The sequence below is a fragment of the Phalaenopsis equestris genome, unplaced genomic scaffold, assembly GCF_001263595.1.
Source record: "Phalaenopsis equestris unplaced genomic scaffold, ASM126359v1 Scaffold000224, whole genome shotgun sequence".
NCBI classification, from domain to species: Eukaryota; Viridiplantae; Streptophyta; class Magnoliopsida; order Asparagales; family Orchidaceae; genus Phalaenopsis; species Phalaenopsis equestris.
Genome location: NW_018164666.1, coordinates 2,154,951 through 2,179,014, shown reverse-complemented (window position 1 = coordinate 2,179,014; position 24,064 = coordinate 2,154,951). Strand labels below are relative to the sequence as shown.

Here is a 24,064-nt window from a genome sequence, read left to right as displayed (position 1 = left end):
TAATAAAGTAATAGTTCATATAGTTACTTTACGTACGGTTAAAAATGCAGGTAATTCTGACGCAGGGCTTATTGGTCCCTGGCCGGGTCTACAGAAACCCGTTCTAGCAGGGAGGCTGGATTGGCCGACCAACCTTGGGGGTGGGAGTTACCACCCCTTTTTTTCGCTTTTTTTCTATTTGATTCCTTGCCTCGTCTAACCTTTCTTTTCTTGCACTTTTCTTGTTTGCCTCCTGCATTTTCCATCACCTTTTTGTTTCTATTTCCTATTTATTTTATCTACTATTCCTCATTATATATAGGTGTTGTTTGTTTTGGTTAGGGTCAATTTTTGTCTTCCAGGTTTCAGATTTCTGTCTAAGTTAGCCGTCGTGGTTCTTTTCCCTTTTAGGGCTGTATCCGAAGGCGAAGATGTGCTATGACTGTAACTCGCCTGAGGTGGTGGTCTTCTCTAAAGGTTCGAGGGGTGTTCCAGCCATAACTCGATTCTGCAGGGATATTTATCCTTCCCCAATTCTCTCCATTGCTCTCCCAATCATCATCCCTGCTACCGCCCTCCACCATCCTACCCCCAGCCTTCCATAGGGCCTCTAACTCCACTATGCTGCCGCCCAACCTTCCCTTCATGTTCTCCCTGTTGTGGCCGACTACTGTTGCCCCCCTTTTGCCTGCATCCCTCCAAGGCCCGCTGCAATTCCCCTCTCCACCCTTTTGTCGCGGCTTCAAATCCCTCACAACAACCCCACCCGCTGCCGTTACCTCCTTTTGAAATCCTAAAATTGCTGCCAAACCCTTCCATGCCTTCTACTGTGCCCATAGCCTCCAACCAACCCCTCTACCTAGTGTCTAGTAACCGTTCAACACCGCCGCCCTCACCCTAGGTTGTCATTTTATGTTCGTTACCGTTTAATTCCTGTTTTGTAATGAGTCATCATTTTAATCCTATTTGAAATTCAACAATAATATTTATATTTCTATTGTGATTTGGGTTAACTTCGGTATCATTTCATATCAGAGCTAGCCTAATCCTAGTGCTATCTTATGGTTTCATAGCGTTAATCTTACCCCTCTACCGAAAGTTTTCTTTCCTATCTCCAAATCATAGTGAAAATTTTACCTAACATTAATTTTCATTTGCTAGTTTTGAAAATCAGCATACCAAAATCAAATTTTTTGCTCTCTTTCACCTCCCATTCCTAACCCTAGCCACGCCACCAAGGAGATACATGCCCGAGCCTATAGGGGGAAGAGATACAACGAGAGATTCACCGACTTCCGCCGAGATTGACGGACATTCAGAATGACACCTTGGAGGGACTTACCCTCGATAATGACAGGGAAGTTGAAGATGAGAAAGGGACAAAAATTTCAACGCATTCTATAGGGAGGATTTTAGTGATAAATATGAAAGGCCATAACTTTTTGTAATACAATATCAGAGGAGGCCGAGAGAGGAGATATCGGTTGAAGGGACATAGAGACTACAAAATCAATGTGGATCTATTAGAGTTTGAGGGAGGTATGGATCCCGATGAACTTGTTGATAGGCTATAATCTGTTGAACGAATCTTTGAAAATAAAAATGTGTCAGAGGATAAGCATGTAAAATCAGCTGCTATCAAGTTGAAAAAGAGCTCCTATTTGTGGTGGGAGAACTTACATCGATAGAGAAAAACAAAAGACGTCAATAAGATTGTAAAGTGAGAGAAGATGAAAAAAACAATGCAGAAGTACTTTCCACATCATTACCGATAGGACATGTTTATGAGGCTCCATTACCTACAACTGCAGGAGCTTTCAGTCAAGTTCACAGCTCAGTTCGACCACTTACAGATGAAATGTGAGCAAAACAAGTTGGAGGAGCATACTGTAGCCCGTTACATTAGGGGTCTGATTAGCAACGTGGTACAAATGTAGCTTATTGTTCACTTGGAGATGCCAAACTTTAGCATTGAAAGTGAAAAGGTGGTAGAAACAGAGTAGGCAACCATCACCAGTTAGGCAGCCATCCATAGTTGGCGATACCAGCAGAAGCACATCTCGTCACCTCAGGTGAGAAGAAGTTTGAGAAGAGTAGCACGCTTGCTATAGTCCTTGCTAGGCAATGCTTCAAATGCCATGGATATGGGTACTTCGCCTCCAGTTGCTCGACAAAATTAGTTGCCTTTTACTGAGCAGAGCGACGTGGAGAAGGTTAACAACGTGGAGACAACTAAAAAGTAGGGTGAGGTGTATCATGAGCCACCAAATGAAGGAGAGACACTCGTGGTTGGACGAGTCCTACAAACCGAGGATATGATGATCTGTAGTGGCTTCGCCACAACATTTTCTACACCCGTTGTGCGGCGGAAAGATATGAAGTCTCATCATCGATGGAGGAAGCATCAAGAATGTGACATATACACAGATGCTGGAGAAATTAGGCCTCATGACTTAGAGACACTCCCATCCGTATTATCTGATGACTGAAGAAGGAAAATAGGGTCAGCATTGACAAGAGGTGCTTCTTGGAGTTTTTGATTGGGAGCCAGTTGCAGGACCAGATGTGGTGCGACGTGGTCCCCGTGGATGTTTGCCACCTTTTGTTGGGGAGGCAGTGGCTGTGTGACTGGAGGACTCAACATGACAAATTTAGAAACACATTCCTCCACCAATGATGGGAAGCGCATAGTCCTCCATTGGTGGGATCAGTTTTGGTAACAACAGATGATGATAGTTTTGAGACACATACTCCAAACACAGGACAATCACGATCGAGAGCATTTTAGGATGCCATGGTCGATATCATATCGCCATGACCATCATCGTTTAAAGAGCATTAGGCTACCCTCACTTCAAATTGGGTTGAGCCGATCGTAGATTACTTCGGGAGTATTTAGCAGCATAGACAAGACACTCAGACTCAGTTTAGTTCAGTAGTGGACCCTTGGGCGAGCAGATCGACGTGGGTGCTTGCTTGCAAGTGGAGAAATCTCCTTTGATGCTTTGGGAGAATGCAGTCGACAATGAGATCCAGGTGTTGCTAGGACTGAAAATAGAGAACCTGATGCTTCGACTCATAAAGTCGAAGCTTCTTAAATCCCGAGAGACTGACATGGGGCTTATTGGTCCTTGGCCGGGTCGGCAGAAACCTTGTTCAACAAGGAGGCTGGACCGGTCGGCCAGCCTTGGGGTCACTGCCCCTTCTTCCTCCATTTTTTCTATTTGATTCCTTGCCTCCTTTTCTAGCACTTTCCTTTCTACCTCATTCCTTTTACATCACCTTTCTATTTCTATTCCCTACTATTCTATCTACGATTCCTTATTGTATATAGGTGTTGTTTGTTTTAGTTAGGGTTGGTTTCTGTCTTCCAAATTTTAGATTTTTGTTCAATCTAGCCGTCGGGACTATTTTCCCTTCTAGGGTTGTATCCGAAGGCGAGGAGTGCTCCAGCTGTAACTCACCTAAGGTGGTGATCTTCTTCAAAAGTTCGAGGGGCATTCCAATTGTAACTCGATCTTGTGGAGATAGTTATCCTTCTTAAGTCCCCGTCGCTGCTCTCCCAATCATCATCTTTGCTGCCATTGCCCTCCATCATTCTACCCCCAACCTTCCACAGTGCCGCCAACTCCCCTCCGCTACCGTCCATCCTTCTCTTTCCGTTCTCCTTATCGTGGCCTACTCCTTCCGTGTTACCTGTTGTTGTAATCCACTATCGTTGCCCCCTTCCGCCCGCATCCCTCCAAGGCCTACCGCTATTCCTCTCTCCACCACCCTACTGTCCTGAATCTGACATTTTGTGAATCGTCAGTCCATTTGGGCTTACTCCCTTCTTTTTTTTTTGAGTGAGACTATCGCCTTTCCTAGAACTAGGAGAGAAATACCTATCTTGCTTGTGAATTGATTCTATTCCACATTAGAAGCCTAAGAGAGTCTGATCGCTGAAGAAGTCCTAGGTCCATTTTTTCACTGACATTGAAACAAATCAATGTAACGGGTCATTCTGTATATTCCTTCTGTATACGAGACGAAGACGACATTATTTCCACATACGAGAGTACAAAAAAGAGCTGAGTAGTGAAACCTTGACTTTCTAGTTTCGAAGGAGAATAGAATAATGAGAGCTCAAAGAATCATAACTCGTGGTCGTGGCTTCAACTCCCCCACAACAACCCCACCTGCTGTCGTTACGTCCTTCATGCATCCCAACATTGCCACCAAACCCTTTCAGGCCTTTTGTTGTGCTCGCAACCTCCAACTAGCCCCTCTGCCTGTTGTCCAGCCACCACTCAACATCATATCTCACCCTAGGACGTCCTTTTATGTCATTTATTGCTTAATTCCTGTTTTGAAATGAGCCATCGTTGTAATCCTATTTGAATTCAATACTAATATTCATATATCCATTTTGGTTTGGGTTAACTTTGGCATCAAATTCTGTTTGCAATTAATACAAAATCTTTAATTCAATAAAGTAAATATCAGGTTAATTGTATCTATAATGTATCAATTACTTATTTCGTGAATGTATTATAAAACCTGTCGCTAAAGAGGAGATTAGATTTTAGTCATTCACACAAACTACCCTTGCAGTCTTTTTAAAGCGAGTTCACTAATTTTACATGAATTGAGTTTATGATGCTCGTCATCCTTCTTTTTTTAACTTAATTTCAGGCGAATGTCTATGGACGCTGCACAGAATCCGTTAATAATGTCATGGATGCTTTCCTTTAACCTGAACTTTTGACCATGTTTGCTGAAGAAAGTTTCTCAATTATTCCTCTTTTCACTTTTGTTTTGCTATATTCATTTGTCATTTTAATGATGCATACAAATCTTTTTACTATTCGTTGTGTTCAACACGATCATCTGCTTATCATGATTATTAGGTTCAAGCATTACAAAAACACGTGCTACTTCCAAATATGGTTGCTATATTTTGCAATGTCTCTAATTTAGAAATCCTAGTGAATTTTGTTAATGAGTTGGTTCTGGCTTACTTTTTCTTCTAAGATGACTTTAGTAGATACTATCCTGATATGTTGATTGCGTTGATTGGTTAGAAATGATGCAGGATTGGCCGCTGCCGAGTTAGCATTGGCTGTTGAAAAACATGTCTTGGACTCTGGTTCCTTTGACACTGTTGGCACTGTAGGTATGATCATTAGATGATTTATAAGTTGAATTTTATGTAATTATAAAATATTCTACTCCTACCAACATTGAAAATCACAAAAAGACATACATTTGTTTTCCGGACAAAAAAGAAATTAACAAATAAGCAAATTTATGTTTTTCTCAAAAACTAGAAAAGGTTTTAACTATTACATGCTTTTTTTTTACTCAGAAGTTTGACTTGTTATTCATTTTTTCATTTTTTCTGCCTTTATGGGCGATGCATCTTATGAGGCTAGTTGGTTTATGATGTTTTTCCATTTCATATTTGGATTGCTTTTGGAATAAAAGCTTCTTGTAGGTGTCATGGAGCTACACCCGGGAGCAATCAACAGTATACCGAGTAAAGCACATATAGAAATTGGTGCGTCCCTTGCTCAGCTAAGATTAAACTAATATTTAGCATGCAGTCAAGATTTTTCAATAATTGGCCGCTTTTTTAGAATTACATTTTTGTAGTCACCGTGATGTGCATGCATTATGTTACTTTTACATTTACCATGTTAAGCCTTAACAACCACTAGATACAATTATATGAATCTTGGTCTTATACTTCCTTCCATTGAGTAAGAGAGAATATTCCCAGGGCTATAATAAGGCTTTGTCTAACACTATGCAATTACACATACAAATGCAGACATGTGAAGGCAACAATTAGGTGAACATCCTTATCACGTTACTTCTATGCTTGCTGTTTGTCTGTGGATAGTTCTACATTAACGGATCGTAGAGAATAGGTTTTCATCCTGGAGGAAGTGGTTCTTCTTCAGGTTGAAGTTTTAATGGATGCAAAATTTGGTTTTAAAAAAGTTCTGTAGATTTCAATTAGACCATTGAGAGGTCAAAACTTCTTGTCACTTTGAACTTTTTAAGTGTTGATGGACTTCTTCCTGAGATAATAGTGACGTGTAATTACCAAATGCAAGTGCTTCGTCTTGGGTTTCGATCCTGGAGGAAGTGATTCTTCTTGGAGCTGAAGTTTTTATGGATGCAACATTTGGTTTCAAAAGAGTTCTTCAGATTTCAATTAGCCCATTGAGGTGGTCAAAACTTCTAGTCAATTTGAAATACTTTAGTGCTGATGAAAACTTTGAGATGATAATGAAGTGTAATTATCAAATGCAGTCATGAAAGAGCAAAAGATTGGTGATCTTTGAAATGAGAGTAACAGGTAGGTGAAGCACTCCATTTTCATCCCAACCTTGCGCAAAAGCCATTCTCCAAAAATAGGATCACCACATAATCTCCTGCTAACAAGTTTCGAATTTCAATTGTGCGGTTGTTAGAGTACAGTAGTTCCTATAAGAAACTAAGAAGAAAGATGAAGGAAAAAAAGGTATCTGTTTTTAATCCTCAATTTTTTTTTGTCAGTCAATGAGGCCCTTTTATTTTATCATAAAAATATTTCATGTCCCCTCTAATGCACTTCTACCACATCACATTCTTATTCCAAATTGGCTTCCAACTTCTGCTCACATCATGGTCTTGTTAATAATATACTTTTTAAGTACCAAAAGCTTTGGTCCACTTCTTATTAAATGAAGTCGTTCAATTTTTTGAAATGTCAACCATAATGGTAATATTAGACATAACTTATGGAAGTGGTTGGCATATTATGATCTAGTGAAATAAAACTTCCTTTGTCACTTGTCATCTATGTATAGTACTCATGTTTTGGAACATCTTGTAAATCAAAATGCAAATATGAGTAAGCAACAGGTATGGAAGCTTCTTTTAGCGCATTATTTCACACTGTGTTATGTATGGGTAGTTTCGGAAGTTCATGGGTTGTGTTGAGTAATGTTTTCAGCCTAGAAGATGTGGTTGTTCATTGGACTAAATTTGCCTTGGATGCAACATATGGTCAAAACTTCTAGCCACTTTGAGCTACTTCAATTTCGTGAATCTCTCTGGTTGAGATGGTAGTGGCCTTCCTATCTTTGCCGTTTGCCAGATTTGTAAGTTTTTGGGAGACCCTTGGAGTCATTGTATGCTATAGGATTTAGTTAAAAGCAACTTCACCTGTACGCATCGCTTCTTCTATTTGATGTCATCCACGATGATGCAACTTCGAATCTGCTATCATTTTATTTTCCTGCTACTCTCCATGTATTGACATTATTGTTCATAATCTCACTAATTTAAAATTTTGCAATTTGTTGCTCTCCTTGAGGTTCATCCAAGACTTAGGCAGAGAAACAAGGCACCTAAATTGTGGCACATGCCTCAATTTTTTGGGTTTGGCTTTTTAATTTGATTAAGTCTCTAGGCGCTTAAGCCTAATTGACTTTATAAATTATAATATTATAAAATAATAAATTTAAAAACCTCATTTTACACATTCATTCACTATCTAGGAATCTTAAAAATAAAAAATCAAAATGAGAAAGCAATCGATTATGATAATGATTCTAATAAAGATTCTAATTGATGAATGTAGCAGTTGCTTTTGAATTGAGAACTTATGATCTTAGGACTTTTTTTTTTATGTTGGTTTGGGTGTAAGGGGGCCTTACTTTTTATTACGTGCTTATATTTACTATATTATATGAGATTAATGTTTATCATTGAATGCATATATGATTTTTTATGATCTTATCACATTTTATGTTTACTCACATGTTTTATTACTAAGAAACCAAGTTCAAATTTTTTTTTATGCTTGTATGTTTTTTTACTATTGGATCCTGTGAGGGATTGTTCAAAGTGGTTTATTTTTGTACTTTTAATTAATTTAATAGTTTAATATTGAAGCTTACACCTCAAAAAATCTTAAGGCTTATGCCTCGCATTATAAAAATAAAATGCCTCAATACCCAATTGCATAAATTTAAACATTGATGCTATTATCTCCCACTATATGGCACTGCTTCTTCACTTAGCGCTAAATAACTATGCTGTCTCTATATTTTCCTATTCATAATCTCATTTCCTTCTCTTCAATTGCTAATGATTCCCATTATTTCCTGTTATACGCCTTATGCCTTCCTACCAAGTTATTGTACCACCTATTCCTTCTTGTGGAAATCTGAAAAGTTTTAGGTGGTGGTCCAAGCATGGACCGGTCGGTTATTCAAGATCTTATGGGAGATTTGCTTGGAGATCAATTTGGAAACCCCTTAATTTGTGTTTATTTCCTTTCCTAATTTAGGCTATATATATTTGGTAAATTTGTAAATTAGGAGGGATTGGTGTCTCTACATATGTACCCTGCATGTGAATAATAAAATTAAGTAATTTTCCTTCCTAAGTAATTTCTACATGGAACCAAAGATTTAGATATTACCCTAGCCGCCGGACCTCCTCTGTCTGGCCGAATCTTCTTTCTGTAGTTGGATCTCCTTCCCACCGGGCCGGATCTCCTTCCTCTCAGGCCGGATCTTCTTCTTGCCAAAGTCGGATGTCCCTCCTGCAGCAGGACCTCCTTCCTACCAGGCCCAGTCTCCTTCTTGCAGCAGGATATCCTTCTTACCATGTCGAATCTCCTTCCCGCCAGAGGCAAATTTGCCTTATGCTACCGGACCTCCTTCCCGCTAGGTCAGACTCTTTCCTGTCAGATTCAGACCTCCTTCATTTGGCCGAAAATTCTTCGCTGCAGGCAGCCGAAACTTCCTCAATTAGATTTCTTCTCTGTAGGCCCATTTGTAGCTCTTCACTGCCTTAGAAATTCTCCATGTTGCAAGCCCCTCTTTCAGAATTCTCCTTGCAACCTGAAATTTCCTTGCTGCAGGGCCTCCTACGGAATTCTGCTTGCACCCAGAAATTTCTTTGCTGCAGGCCCTGCAACCGAATCTTACGTCAGCAACAGTAAAAGCAACGATAACAAGCTCGAAGGAGCAACAAAAGCTGAAACAACGAGTAGAAGTAGCCTTAAATACACTTAGGGTTAATGACTAAGTGGGATGAAAATGTCTAGTTTTACTCTGGAGGTTAATTCTAAATCAGAGACTAGAGATTTTGTCCATAGGACTAATTAAATATCTAATTTTATCATAAATCTTAAACTCGATGGCCATAACTTTCTTCCATGGTCCCAATTCGTGTTTATGTACATTTTTGATAAAGGAGAAGAGTGAATATCTCACGGGAGAGGACATAGTTCTTGAGATCACTGAACCCAATTACCATATATAGAAGAGTCAAGATCATATAGTTATGTTGTGTTTAGTAAACTCAATGACCACTAAAGTGAGAAAGTTTTTTTTGCTCTAAAAAATTGCTGAGGATTTCTGGGGAAATATATTCCAACAATAAGAACATTGCAGAGTTTTTTGAAATCAAAACTAAGCTTCATGGCCTTCGCCAAGGCGAGCCAAGTGTTACTCAATACTTCAATACTCGACAAAGTATTGGCTACAATTGGATATGTATTGGGGCACATGTATGAAAATTTTCACATGATACTGTGTTGTTTAAATTCATTATTGAAAGGAAGAGAACGAAGCTGATATTGACTCAAAATGGAGTTTGACCAAGTATTGAATAAAGCCTCTTCCATCTTCACGTGAAGACTTTGTTGGAGTCGGGAGAGAAAATAGTAGAAGAAGCTGGTACTGACTCAAAATGGAGTTTGACCAAGTATTGAAACTTAGCCCGGTGCACCCATAATTCTTCCCATGGCTCAAAGCTCAAAAAGAACTGTCCCACATGTGACTATTGCAAGAAGATTGGGCATATCAAAGACAATGCTGAAAACTTCATGGAAGGCCCACAGACTGGAAACTTGGACAGGGAAGGAAAGATCAAGAGAAAAAGACTAATGCTACTACCACATTCGATGAATCAACAGAATCATTCACCAAGAAACAACTTGAAGTACTGAAGAAACTATTTCGAGGTAATTCAGAGCAGCACACCAACTTCTTAACACATCAATGTAATATATCCTTATCCCATATTGCCAATAATTGAAGATTTAGAACTTGGGTCATATATTCATGAGCCTCTAATCATATAAAGTGAGGCATCAATGCTCTTGTCAACTATCAGGAGGCTTTTGCATCTAGACAGGTGAGACTTGCAGACAGATTACATTCAATCATTGCTGGGAAAGGAAATGTGAAGCTCCCTCAGGATATTATTATTTTATCTATTTTATATGTTTCACAGTTGGACTGCAATTTGATTTCAATCAATAATTAAACTTACTTATAATGTGAAATTTATAACTAAATTTTTTACAAACTCTTGTGAATTTCAGGTGGTGGAATTAAGAAAGGTCATTGGTGTCGATCGTTATTTTTGAAAAATGATTTAAATTTAATTTAATATAAATATGTCATTTGATTTAGGAAATAGTATTTTAATTTCAAAAAATATTTAACCTAACAGATCCCATATATTTCATAGTTTAGATAATCAAACATCCCCCTTCAAGCAACACATTCATCTCAAAAGATAAACATGTTACATGACGAAGGGGGTTCGATTATATAAACTATGGAATTGACCGACAAATTCCCTTACCCAACATGAGGATTAGATAAAGTTTTTCTTACTGTGGTTCTTAGTTCCCTATAGAGACAAACCCCTTTAGTTAATTACATCTTAAATGACCGGGGTCACTTAAGAAACTCTCGGTTAATATCAGTGGTTCTGTCTTCGAGATTTCAAAGTTTAGATTTTCAAGGTTGGACATGAGAAAAAACAAAAAAGAGTGACTCAAAATAGGAACAGTTATTTTCAGAAGTCAAAGGAATGAAAGGTAGAGGATGCCACGGACCGGAGGAAAACTTGGGTGACTTCCCAACCATCATATTGTTCGGTTTTATGTATTTGGAGTGATGTTTATTTAATGTTTAATTCTGTCAATTTTATTATTTAGGGCTTACACTCACATGACACCCGATCGTGCAAAACTGCAAATAGCCTAAGAAAATAGGAGGATTTACACGTACCGCACGACAACCTTGGAATCCTAAAAGTGTTAGGACCTATATTGCACAACAGAGTTGTGAAAAGCCTAAAAGATAAGGTGACGATCTATGTCGCGCTAGGCAAACCATCTCAAAGTCCTATGACTTGTTATTTAAACTAAGGAAGAGTTTAGTTGGTGCAGACTTGTCTTGCTGTTGTAGAATGACGACCACCTCCGCTTGTTGCTTGCTCCATGTTCCTCGTTGTGCTACTCACGAAGTTTGCTCCGAGCTCCATGTCATAACAGCTTCGAGTTCTAGGTTTAAGGAGTACATGCAATGGTTCAGTCAGTGGCTTATCGCAGTGTACCTTCTAACCGAGTGTCCTACCGTTCTCTACCCTAGGGGTTTTGCAAATTTGTGAAGTAAATAATGTTGTTAAGTGAGCAGTAAATTGCATCAAACTTAAACAAATTGCTAGATTATTCAGTATAAGAAAGTCTAAACAAATCATAAAAAAAACATTAACAAGTAAAACAAAATACAATGTCACATATAAAGGACTAAGAGTAGATGATTTATATGTGACATTAAGAATGTTCCCAATTGTCAGCAGGATTTGAGTGTGAGGTTCAAGCTCGAATCATGGAGCATTGGATTTCACTGTAGGTTAAGTCATGACGGGAATTTTATTACTTGATTTAATTAAGAAAGTTATGAACCATATATTGTTGTATCCTTATGTTTAGTGTTTTAATCAATTCTTGAATTAAGGTTAGGTGCTTAGTTTCATCATTTATTTAAAAATTAGATAGATGAAGCCTATACGTTAACTTGTGTGCTTGAAGTGATTTATGGTGTTTTTCCCTCAATTAAATTTTTTTTTCAACTAATCCTCAAATATCTTTTAAGTGTTTTTCAAATGATTAAATCAGAAATTCTCATTTTTTATTTAACCATTTGCAAGGGAAAAAAAAAACAAAACCAAATAAATGGAGAAAGAGGCCGACCCACTTCTGAAAAAAAAATCAGCAAAGCAAAGGGGCAAAAACGCAAGTGAATCGGCCTAAAAGCGTTTAAATTCTTTCAAAACAATGATCAAATCAACTTCCAAAAAGTGTTTAAAGCCCCTTCAAATTAGCATCTATCTAGGCACAAAACAATCAGCAACAAGGCTCTTCCAATGTATAGCAATGAAAGAAACCAAATCACCGAACTATAAAATTTGAAAGTCTGTAGCTTGCAATGAAGAAGACAAAATCAACAAGAATATAAAACTTTCCAACAATGTATAGCTTGAAAGAAAAAATCCCAAATCAGGAAGCTATAATGCTTCCAACCAACGGAATTTCAAATGTATGGTCTTCATGTGGATCTAAACATGCCAAATAGTTGTGCAAAAATAAAGCAAGAAAAATATCAAGACAATCCTCTGACTATTTGCAAAAATTAAATGAAACAATAAACACAGGTAGCACTTTGCTAAACATATATGAAGTAGAGTGTTCACATTGTAATTCAAACCACATACTCCAGCAATTATATTTACGGGCAAATCATAGACATGATAGTTACCACAAGGAAAAAAAAGAAACACCAAATTAAACCGAAAGCATGGAAGTAAAGTAAAACAAGTAGCTCCTTTTGAGATTTCCAGAAGCCTAATAAAGTAACAATGGCTCAAAAAAAAAAAAAAAACTTAATTTCTTGCAACACTAAAGCTGCAGATTAGGATTAGAGAACTATCATATGCTTTCCTTAAGAAAGAGGCATTGAATGTGAAAACGACCACAAACAGGAAATGAAGAAAGAAGAGGGAAGAAGTTACGCTGCCGAAGATTTTTATTCCTTAAGGCTGCTCGACCTCTGACGAGAAAAGGAGGAAAGGCAGTGAGAGGCTCACCGGCGTGAAGAAGAGGCAGGCAGAGAGCGTAGGCAGCGAGGTGGTCACCGACAAGGAAGGCTAGTCAGCCGGTTTCGAGTGCGACGAGGGGAGCTCGGTTACGGTCTTTGCGGGAAAACTTACGGTGCATCTGGAAGATCTGGGCGAGAGAGAGCGTGAGATGAGGAGCTCACCGAAGTGAAGAAGAGGAGTTCAGTCGACCAAAGGAGGGAGCCTAGGAAGCTAGGGTTTCGCGAGTGAGAGAGTTGACGACTGGAGGGTTTCGCGATTGCTTCCGCGATAGGAATAGAGGGGTTTCGGTCGAATGGAAGCCGCGTGTGTGAGTTTAGGTATAATAGGTTTTTTTCTTTTTTTTATCTTATTTATTTAATTATATATTTTTTCATATATGTTTTTTATTTGAATTCGACAATTTCAACGCTATTCGGCTCTACTCGGAACCTTTCCTATATGGATGTCCGTTCTAGGCGAAATCGACTTTCCGAAGGCGCCGGCGCAATCTGTTTCGTCATCCGTGTTCGTCCGGACAACCTCTTCGACGATTGGGTCAAAAACGCATGAAATTTGGTTTTATTAAAATTTTAGTTCGTGGTCAATTATTTTGACAATTGAATTTAATTTTAATTAACAGTGCAATGTACGCAAGTGTTTGTGACGTGAATCGTGATGTTTATGTGCGTCGAATGTGTGAATTGTGGTGTTTATGCGTATCTAATGTATGAATGTGTGCATGACCAAGCCATGAACGGATTTTCTAGGCCTTTTGATCCTATGGGAGCTCTCTTTGGGCCTCCACACGTTGGTCTTAGTCACTCAACCCAATAGTGATAGCTCGTGCTCCTAGCCACTCCAAATGGTGATGGCTTGTAGCCCTAGCCACTCAATCAAATGGAGATGACTTGAAACCATCTATGTGAGGCCTCCCAAAAGAACTAAGAGGTGGTTTGAGTTTCTAAATGGTGTGGGTCTCGTTTCTAGTCCTCTAGGATAGTCAGTGGGAAATTCTTATAGCTAGATCCTAGGCTTCTAAGGAGGAATTAGGAAGATCTCAAAAATGAGGTCAACAGACGGTAGTGTTAAAAAACATCAAAGCTTATACCTGCTCAAAGAAAGACTCTCTAAACACATATGATCCCGCCCTCATATTTTTATCAAATTTATGATTTGTTTGAGTTTGTCTGTTGAAAAATAGGTCATGTTATGACATTGTTGTCTGAGTGATCATAATTTCAATTATGTTGCTAAGTTGTGCATCATTTTTTTATGAATAAAAACCTAATTTTTATTACCGTGAGATTTGTCCACTTGCCAAATATATTAGAAATAGTTATGGCGTGACTCGGAATAATCCCTCACATTCTTTTTCCATTATCTACAATGATATTTGGAGATTTTCAATGTGAAAATCCAAAGTGAGACTAAATGGTTTGTCTCATTTATTGACGATCACATTAGAACTACTTGTATTTCTAATGAAAGAGATCGTAAACAGCCCAAATCTTCCAAATATTTCATGACATGTTTTAAACTTTATTCAAATGCAAATTTCAGATCATCAAAACAGATAGTGAAAATGAATATTTCAATTTTATTATTGGGTTCTACCTTTTGAAAATTAGAATCATCCATGTTAATTCATGTATTGATACCCCCACAACAAGATGAGATTGCAGAGAGAAAGATCAGACACCTTGAGGTACCTCGCTCAATTATGATTTCCTATCAAGGTTCAAACCTTTTTTGGCAGCAAGCCCAAATCTTCCAAACATTCCGTGACATGATTCAAACTTAATTCAAATGCAAATTCAGATCTTCAAAACTGATAATACAAAGGAATATCTCAACTCTTTTCTTGGGTCCTACTTTTGAAAAATAGAATCATCCATGTGAGCATGTATTGATAGCCTACAAGAAAATGAGCTTGCAGAGAGAAAAAACAGACATCTTCTTAAGATATCCCGATCAATTATGATTTCCCATTAAGTTTCAAGATATTTTTGGCCGGAAGCTGTTCTTAGTGAAATATATTTTATCAATCGAAGGCCTAGTCGAGTACTTAAGTTCAAAACACCATTTAATGTTTTGATGACTATCTATCCTCACATCAGAGTTTTTTCCTGCTACACCACTAAACCTCTTTAGGTGTGTACCTTATGTTCACATGCATTCCCCAACTTAACACCAAATTTGACCCTAAATCTATCAAGTGTATCAAAAAGTGGTACTCTTTTATTACTAGAAAATTCTATGAGACATTGGTGTGGGGGTTGCTATTTTTTCTTTCCCTTGCCTCGTTAATTACATCCAATACCTTTCAAGTTGGACCTACAGGTCTTGTTCCAGAAGCAAACTTTTATGCCTGATTTGTGTCCAAAATTTTTAGTGGATATCATTAATTTTGTATTTCATGGGTGATAGGCTTCTTCTTGAATTAACTTGCAGGAACAAAGCAGTTTTGCTAGATTTTCATGACAGTCATGAGATAATTAATTCATCAAAACTGAATATTTTTAAATTAGGGATTATCATGAAAATACGAAACTTCTATCATTTTAAGTTTCTCACTACTATCCCTGTATTCCTGATAGTTCTCACGGTCCTGTTATTATCTCTAGTTATATTGTTTGCATTTGCTGTACTGCCTCTTTTTGAACCTACAAATCACTGTTCAGCCTCTATGTTTCCTGCTTGCTGTTTCTTCCTTTCATGTTGATTGTTGTTGATTCGCACTATTTCTTTTTATGCTCCTGCTTTCTCTCTAAGTTATTTTATTACCCTTCTTTTCTTGCTATACTACAGTTTTTGCCACTAATTATGTTAGTTATGCTATTTTCCTGCTTCAGTAACCTTGTTGTGTAGTTATTTCGGGATATATGCTTTTATGTTTAGCAGTAATCCTTTAACAATTCAAAAGGTGGTGTTTAGTGTAGAAATGTTGTTGTTGGAACTCAAGAGGATGAATTGAGGCTTTTATTTTCTAACTAGATCTCCATAGATTGTCTAGTTTCTTGTTTTTGGGTTCAATGAATTTTGTAAATTAGATCTTAAGGCATGTAAACAAAATATTGGAGGTTGAATATTGAAATAAATTTAGTTTTTCTCTCTTCTTGTGTATATTTGTTGGATATATATTTTTTCATTTGCTTCTCATATGCAGATGACTACTTTTTAGGCTTTTTACTGGTGTGGGATTAGTTCTTGCCTTTGGGGTAATCCATATCCTTGTTCTTGTCTTTACATTTATTTAGTCGTTAGTGTTTGTGAATGATTAAGATTTTGTGAATATGATATATGTTGTGCTTTTTCTTTAAAGTGTGATTTTGTTTCATTGCTGTAGTTTATTATTCATCATTGTTTTTTTTTGCACTTCTTAATTTTGTGTGATTGTTTTTTTGTTTTTTTTGGAATGAATAAAGCATGATATTAAAAACAAAAAATTTTGGTTGGAATTATGTATTAGCTACATGTGAATCATTATTTATTTTTATTTGCATTTCATCCAAAGTTGGATTAGAAATCTAAGGCTGAATGATTATCTGTACCATCTTTTGTTGAATCCAAAGACAGTTGAAAGTTAACATGCGTACTTCTTACCAGATACACGTGATATTGATGAAGAAAGAAGGAATATTGTAGTCAACAAGATTCGTCAATCTGCTATCAGGATAGCTGAGAATCGTGGTGTCGTTCTATCAAAATTTAAAATTGTAAACCAGGATCCTCCTGCTCTCTCGTCTGATTCAATAATATCCACAATGGAAGATGCAGCAGAACAGCTGAATCTCAGTTTCAAATTAATGATTAGTAGAGCCTATCATGATTCCCTATTCATGGCCAGGTATAATTATCTACTTCTATTATGAATTACTTATGCTAGCACTAAAGCTATTTATTTCATGCAATAAAATTTTCCTTTTTGTTTAATGTTTTGCGAAGGAGGTCATTTAAATAGGATTTCTCACCATATTGTTCATTCCTTGCTCTCATTTTTAATCTGGAGATATTTGTTGTATTGGCTGCTCCCAGAGTCTTCTGCAGCATCATCTCTTGGAGAATAATAAAATGACATTTTATTGCATTGTTTGTTAATGGCTGTGTGGTTGCGTGTAAAAATTATGATTTCATTTTTATTCCTGTGTTTGAAAATGAATTCAGCACATTGGAAGTGCTTTCAGGTGATTGTTGAGTTTAAATTCAATATTGTTTTCTGAGTACATGCAACCCAAATGTCAGAATCTAGCAAAGCCACTATTTTGCTATACTTACTTTCTAGCTTCGAACAGCTGAGTAAGTTATTTTGTGACATTGAATGTGCTTGGGAGTTAGGATTGACACTTAAAATTAGGCATATCTAAGGGTGCGTTTGTTTCACAGTTTGAATCACAGTCGGTTACAAACCTTATTTTGTGCTGTTTGTTTGGGAAAATTATTCAGTCAGGACACCGGACACAAAATTGTGTCTGGACGTCAATTAAAAACAGCCACGTGGCATTGCGGATCCCACCTATTAATAAATGAAAAATAGTGTTTTTTTACTCCGCGAACTGGCCCGAATGGCGTTCCGCGGTTTGATGAGTTCGCGGAGGCGAAAATAATTTTGCATCTCAGCATTTCGAAGCGTTTTTTGCATTGTTCCCTCCATCTTGCTTCAAGCTCTAGCGACTGCCCGCGGATCTCACTCCCATATATTTGCAAAGCTCGCCGCTTCAGCCATGGTCTTGATGGTGAGGAGAGCATCACTGTCGTCAGAGCGGAGCAGGCTATTTTTTCATTGGGCAGTCGACGATGAGGATGGAGAGGATGGTGTTTGCAGTGACGAGAGGAGAGGGGGGTGTAGAAGTACATGTGGAGGATGAGGGTGGTGCGTGCGATACGATCCATGAAGGTTGCATGTATGTTCCTAGCATGTGGTATTTCTTCACTCCGTAGGCTTGCTCGCATTGAGCCTCCAGTGTGCTCGCCATGCTCAACTGTTCACGGTTGAGGAGAATCATGAGCTTACAGAGTTGAAATGTATTATATTTAAATAGAATAAAATTTTGTCATTTGGATTTGTTTATAAGTTTTTTTTTTTTAAATTATAATGATCTATTTTGTAAAATATATCATAAATTATATTAAAATGTTCAGACTTTACATGTATTTTTTAGAGCATTTTTTAGGAAAATTTAGCCCTTATGATTTTTGAAGAACACAAGATATGCGAATAAAAATTGGGTAATTATGGGTTAAAGTATTTGGATTTATTTATTTTAAGATAAGTATAATAAAGATGGTTTTATAATTTGGACATAATAGTTATTTTCGTCTTAAATTTATTTCTACATCTTTTAGTTTTAAGTTATTTAAAGATCCTACCTTAAATATTTTCATGTTGAAGGTGTTGAGAGTGAAAATAACTTTATTTTTGTATTTCTGATTATTTGGGTAGCACAAATTAAAAAGAAAAATTACATACACTAAAAATGTTTATGTTATTTGCATAATATATTGTCAGAGGTGTTACATTCATTAATCTACCGACAATACTTTCGGAGCTATATTTTTCACTTTCAGAACTATATTTTTCAAACAGATCAATTGTTTCTGAAACACCAGCTTTTGAATAGCAGATCTTCAATAACTACTTTTGAAATCAACTTTTCTACAGCTACCAAAATAAACATAGCCCAAGTCATAGTTAACAACAATCCATTGCTATGCGCCACCATCTTTAACGTGAATGCATGCTATGATTTACATCCATTTATGGGAGGTTTTGTATCTATTAGTTGAATTCTAAGTCACTACAAGACTTTGTTTGCTTAGCACACTCTAATTGCCTGTTAATATCTACAGGATATCACCTATGGGCATGATTTTCATTCCGTGCTATAAAGGTATGCTACACAAATTTTTATTTGCAGATCATTAGTATTTGCTGGTTAACTAGATTGCTTTGGCTTTGATGAAGAACCGTTCTTTAATATATGGGCTCTGCAGAGTAATACAAGAAGATATGAAAGGCTGCATCTTTAATAGGTTGAGTACAAACATGCATATATAAAGGCATACATAAAGCCAAGAAGAGCGTAATGATGAAATAATAATAAAAATTGTCTTCAATAATGAGAGTATATTACAATTAAAAATAATATAAATTTCTGAAGAATATTAAGCATGGCATAATATTAATATTTTAACATAATAATCCTAGCAGTTATTAATGATGCCGAAGAAAGCAAGTTGGAGAAGATTCAACAAGATCAATCAAGAAAGTAATTCGAGACAGGAAAAAATAAACAATTATAATGAAGGCGAGATGCACTAGTCAAATAAAAGACACATGATAGAAGAGTTTCTTGCTCTCGCAATTGATTGGAATACAAAAGTCACAATCCGAAGGATTGGGATTGACAAAGGAAGAAGATCCAGATATCACACCAATAACGGAGGGATATAGTTTTCACCACCCAATGCTCTGGATACAGACTCGTCGCCATCCGCTAACAACAAAAGGAGCACATGCCCTCAAGAAATTTAAATGAACAAATGACTCATAATATAATAAACGGCTACATATTTATAAACAACAAGAAACAACAAAAATCTAAACCCAATAAAAAAAAAAAAAAAAAAAAACCTTTGCTAATATTAGGAGCGGGCAACAACCTAGACCAAGAAAGAGGGTCGATCGCTCTCCCCCTCTTCGACCAAACAAGTCTAGGGTTCCCTCACCTCGTGTCAATCTACCGGGGTTGGTGGAGCTTAGACCTCATTTGTCGAAGCCTCCGACTCCTCAAGATATGGCATCTAGCCTGTCACTTCGAAGGTGGCGGAGCTGTTGTAACCTCTTGAGATCAAAGGACCTTCGACTTCCGACATTTGTCTCCTTTGTGGCATAGCTAGGGTTTAGGTTTCAGAGGTGAAAGAGGGTTTATGAGACTGATTTATGGTGCATAAAGACTATTTAGGGTTGTTGATTTTGAAAATCAGCACGGGGGAATTCGGGTTAGGTGGGTGTAGGTTTGGGAGGTGAAAGAAATTGTATGTGGTTGATCTAGTGTGTAAAAAAAATATTTAGGGTTGTTGATTTTGAAAACTAACAAGGGGGAATGAGGGTTAGGTCATGATTTGGCTAAGGTTTGGTGGGATTAGGCTTGGGAGGAATTTAGTAACTATGGGTGGAACTAGATTTAGACTAGTTCTGTTATGAAATTATACCTGAGAAAGTGGTCAGAGAAGATTCAGCAAGAACATCCAACAAAACAATCAGAGACGAGAAAAAAATAACTAGAACAAAGATGAGAAGTGTTTCCTACTATCGCAACCGATTGAGATACATAAATTACGACCCGAAGAATTAACGAAAGAATGAGACCCAATATGTCACCACCAACAATTGAGGGATACAATTGCCACCACCCAACGCCGTCGATATAGACTTGTCCCCATCCGGGAGCCGCAAACAAAAGACTCCTAATACAATAAACGACTACATGTTATAATGAACTTAGGACTTAAACATAATAAAAACAAACAAATAATAGTAAGGGATACAATTGCCACCACCCAACGCCGTCGATATAGACTTGTCCCCATCCGGGAGCCGCAAACAAAAGACTCCTAATATAATAAACGACTATATGTTATAATCCACATAGGATCTAAACCTAATAAAAGCAAATAAATAATAGTACCCTTGTTGCTATTAGGAGTGGACGACATATTTAGCTCTACGGAAAGGGTCGATCGACCCTCTCCCACTTGTATCAAACAAAAAAAAAAGTAAGGGAAACAATTGCCACCACCCAACGCCGTCGATATAGACTTGTCCTCATCCGAAAGCCGCAAACAAAAGACTCCTAATATAATAAACGACTATATGTTATAATCCACATAGGATCTAAACCTAATAAAAGCAAATAAATAATAGTACCCTTGTTGCTATTAGGAGTGGACGACATATTTAGCTCTACGGAAAGGGTCGATCGACCCAACCAAGGTTGTGGATACAGACTCGTCGCCATCCGCTAACAACAAAAGGAGCACATGCCCTCACGAAATTTAAATGAACAAATGACTCATAATATAATAAACGGCTGCATATTTATAAACAACAAAGAATCTAAACCTAAGAAAAGCAAAAAAAAAAAAAAAAAAAACCTTTGCTAATATTAGGAGCGGGCAACAACCTAGCCCAAGAAAGAGGGTCGATCGCCCTCCCCCACTTCGACCAAACAAGTCTAGGGTTCCCTTACCTCGTGTCAATCTACCGGGGTTGGTGAAGCTTCTAGGTTTCAGAGGTGAAAGAGGGTTTATGGGACTGATTTATGGTGCATGAAGACTATTTAGGGTTGTTGATTTTGAAAATCAGCAAGGGGGAATTAGGGTTTGGTCAAGCTTTGAGTATGGTTAGGTGTGTTTAGGTTTGGGAGGTGAAAGAAATTGTATGTGATTAATCTAGTGTGTAAAAGACTATTTAGGGTTGTTGATTTTGAAAATCAGCAAGGGGGAATTAGGGTTTGGTCAAGCTTTGAGTATGGTTAGGTGTGTTTAGGTTTGGGAGGTGAAAGAAATTGTATGTGATTAATCTAGTGTGTAAAAAAATATTTAGGGTTGTTGATTTTGAAAACTAACAAGGGGGAATGAGGGTTAGGTCATGATTTGGCTAAGGTTTGGTGGGATTAGGCTTGGGAGGAATTTAGTAACTATGGGTGGAACTAGGTTTAGACTAGTTCTGTTATGAAATGATACCGGAGAAAGTGGTCAGAGAAGTTTCAATAAGAACATCCAACAAAACAATCAGAGACAAAAAAAAAAAAAAAAACTAGAACAAAGATGAGAGGTGTTTCCTACTATCGCAACCGATTGAGATACATAAATTACCACCCGAAGAATTGACGAAAGAATGAGACTCATTATGTCACCACCAACAATTGAGGGATACAATTGCCACCACCCAACGCCGTCAATATAGACTTGTCCCCATCCGGGAGCCGCAAACAAAAGACTCCTAATACAATAAATGACTACATGTTATAATCAACTTAGGACCTAAACCTAATAAAAACAAACAAATAATAGTAAGGGATACAATTGCCACCATCCAATACCGTCGATATAGACTTGTCCTCATCCGGAAGCCGCAAACAAAAGACTCATAATACAATAAACGACTATATGTTATAATAAACATAGGATCTAAACCTAATAAAAGCAAATAAATAATAGTACCCTTGTTGCTATTAGGAGTGGACGACACACCTAGCTCTACGGAAAGGGTCGATCGACCCTCTCCCACTTGGATCAAACCGGTCTAAGGTACCCCTCCCCAACGTCGATCTATCGGTTATGACGTCAGGTTGTCTACGTTGAAGGTGGTGGAGTTGTTGTAAAGTCTTGGGATTGAAGGGTCTTCGACTTCTGCCACTTATCTCTTCGGCGGCATGGCTAGTGTTTAGATTTAGGAAGTGAAAACGGGTGTATGAGATTGATTTTGGGTGCAGAAAAAGACTATTGATGGTTGTTGATTTTTAAAATCAGTAAGGGGGAATTAGGGTTAGATCAAGGATTGACTATGGTTTGGTGGGTTTAGGTTTGAGAGGTGAAAGATAGTGTATAGGGTTGATTTAGGGTGCAAGAAAAATATTTAGGGTTGCTGATTTTGAAATTTAGTAAGGGGGACTAGTGCTAGGTTAAGATTTGGCTACAATTTGGTGGGTTTAGGTTTGGGAGCAATTCGGTAACCCTAGGGTGTAAGTAGGGTTAGGCTAGTTTTGACACCAAACGATACCGGAGAAGGGGGTTTGGACAAGATTTAGCAAGAACAGCCAAGAAAGCAATCCAAGATCGAAAAAAAATAACCAAATAAAGACAAGATGCACTAATCAAATAAAAGATGTAAGATACAAGAGTTTCATACTCTCGCAACCGATTGGGATACAAAAATCACCACTCGAAGGATTGACGAAGGAAGGAGATCCGCAATGTCACCACCAACAATGGAGAGATACAATTATCACCATCCATTGCCGTGGATACAGACTCGTGCTCCATCCGAGAACCATAAAGGGAGCACAGTCTCTCACAAAACTCAAATGAATAAAAGACTCGTAACACAATAAACGACTACATATTTATAATCAACAAATGACCTAAATCTAATAAAAGCAATCATACAAAAATACCTTTACTGCTATTACGAGTGTTCAACAAAAGTAAAATAAAGAATAAAAAAAAATAATAATAATAATAATCTCAAATGACCCTTAGAATATAGAATGAGAAGCATTAAAAGGACTAAGGCTGTGGCCTCGAAGAGAATGAAGGAGATTGGAAGAGCAAATGTAGAGCGAGAATGACAAATTTTTTCGTTCACCTTACCCATTAATTACATTGAACTCCAAAACCTAATACAAAATCACAGTGGAAAATGCATATCCATTAATCTCTTAGATTCACCACATTTTGCTTAACCATGCAGGTTATAGCCATAAACCTGAAGAGTTTGCCTCTGCTCCGGACATTGCAAATGGCGTGAAAATGTTAGCTCTTACGCTGGCGAAACTATCTGCCAAATGACTCCCACTCTGAATAATTTTTACTGGTTTTATGAAGTCATGGTGAAGGGAAGTTGCCCTCTAGAAAAGAATAATTCTTTGCTCATACACATTATTTTATATATTGTTACCTGTGCCGTGTAAATTTGTAAATCCCAAAACTTGATGGCTTATACTGACTCCTGACTTCTGGCCTTTCAAGTTTAAAGGGGTTGATTCTAATAATACATAATTGGTGCAACTCTCAATTAGTCGAAGTCGTATTTTTCTCGCATCAATAATCATCAGATCATCTACATGCTTTGAGTTAGGGGCGGAATTTGGTTATGTCCATGACGTGCCATTAGAGATTCTATATTTTCTTAGAAAAAAAAAATGAAAATCTTTGAGATCTATGATTTTGGTTTAGATTATATTTATAATGTTTCAAAATTTTAAATAATTGAAAATAAGTAGCCTTTAGTGTTGTCAAAGAAGTTCATTGCTCACGAAGAGTTAATATTCAATTTGTTAAGTAGCTCGTGTTTAAATTGTTCATTAAGCGAGTTAAACACGTATAAAATTTTTTTACTCAAAATTATAAATAAGCCAATCTAGAACAACCTTTTGTT

The 24,064-nt window shown here is 37.4% G+C and overlaps 1 protein-coding gene across 1 annotated transcript in view; it reads left to right on the top strand.

Moving 5' to 3' along the window:
• Window positions 1–23,734, top strand: part of LOC110023307 (probable ureidoglycolate hydrolase) — a 46,773-nt gene extending 23,039 nt beyond the window's left edge. Inside the window, exons 8-12 of the mRNA XM_020722633.1 lie at window positions 5,043–5,134; window positions 5,456–5,518; window positions 16,510–16,750; window positions 18,751–18,791; window positions 23,378–23,734. Of these exons, the coding sequence (XP_020578292.1) occupies window positions 5,043–5,134; window positions 5,456–5,518; window positions 16,510–16,750; window positions 18,751–18,791; window positions 23,378–23,475 (535 nt within the window). The 3' untranslated portion in view covers window positions 23,476–23,734. The remainder of the gene's footprint in view (window positions 1–5,042; window positions 5,135–5,455; window positions 5,519–16,509; window positions 16,751–18,750; window positions 18,792–23,377) is intronic.
• The last annotated feature ends 330 nt before the right edge of the window (window positions 23,735–24,064 follow it).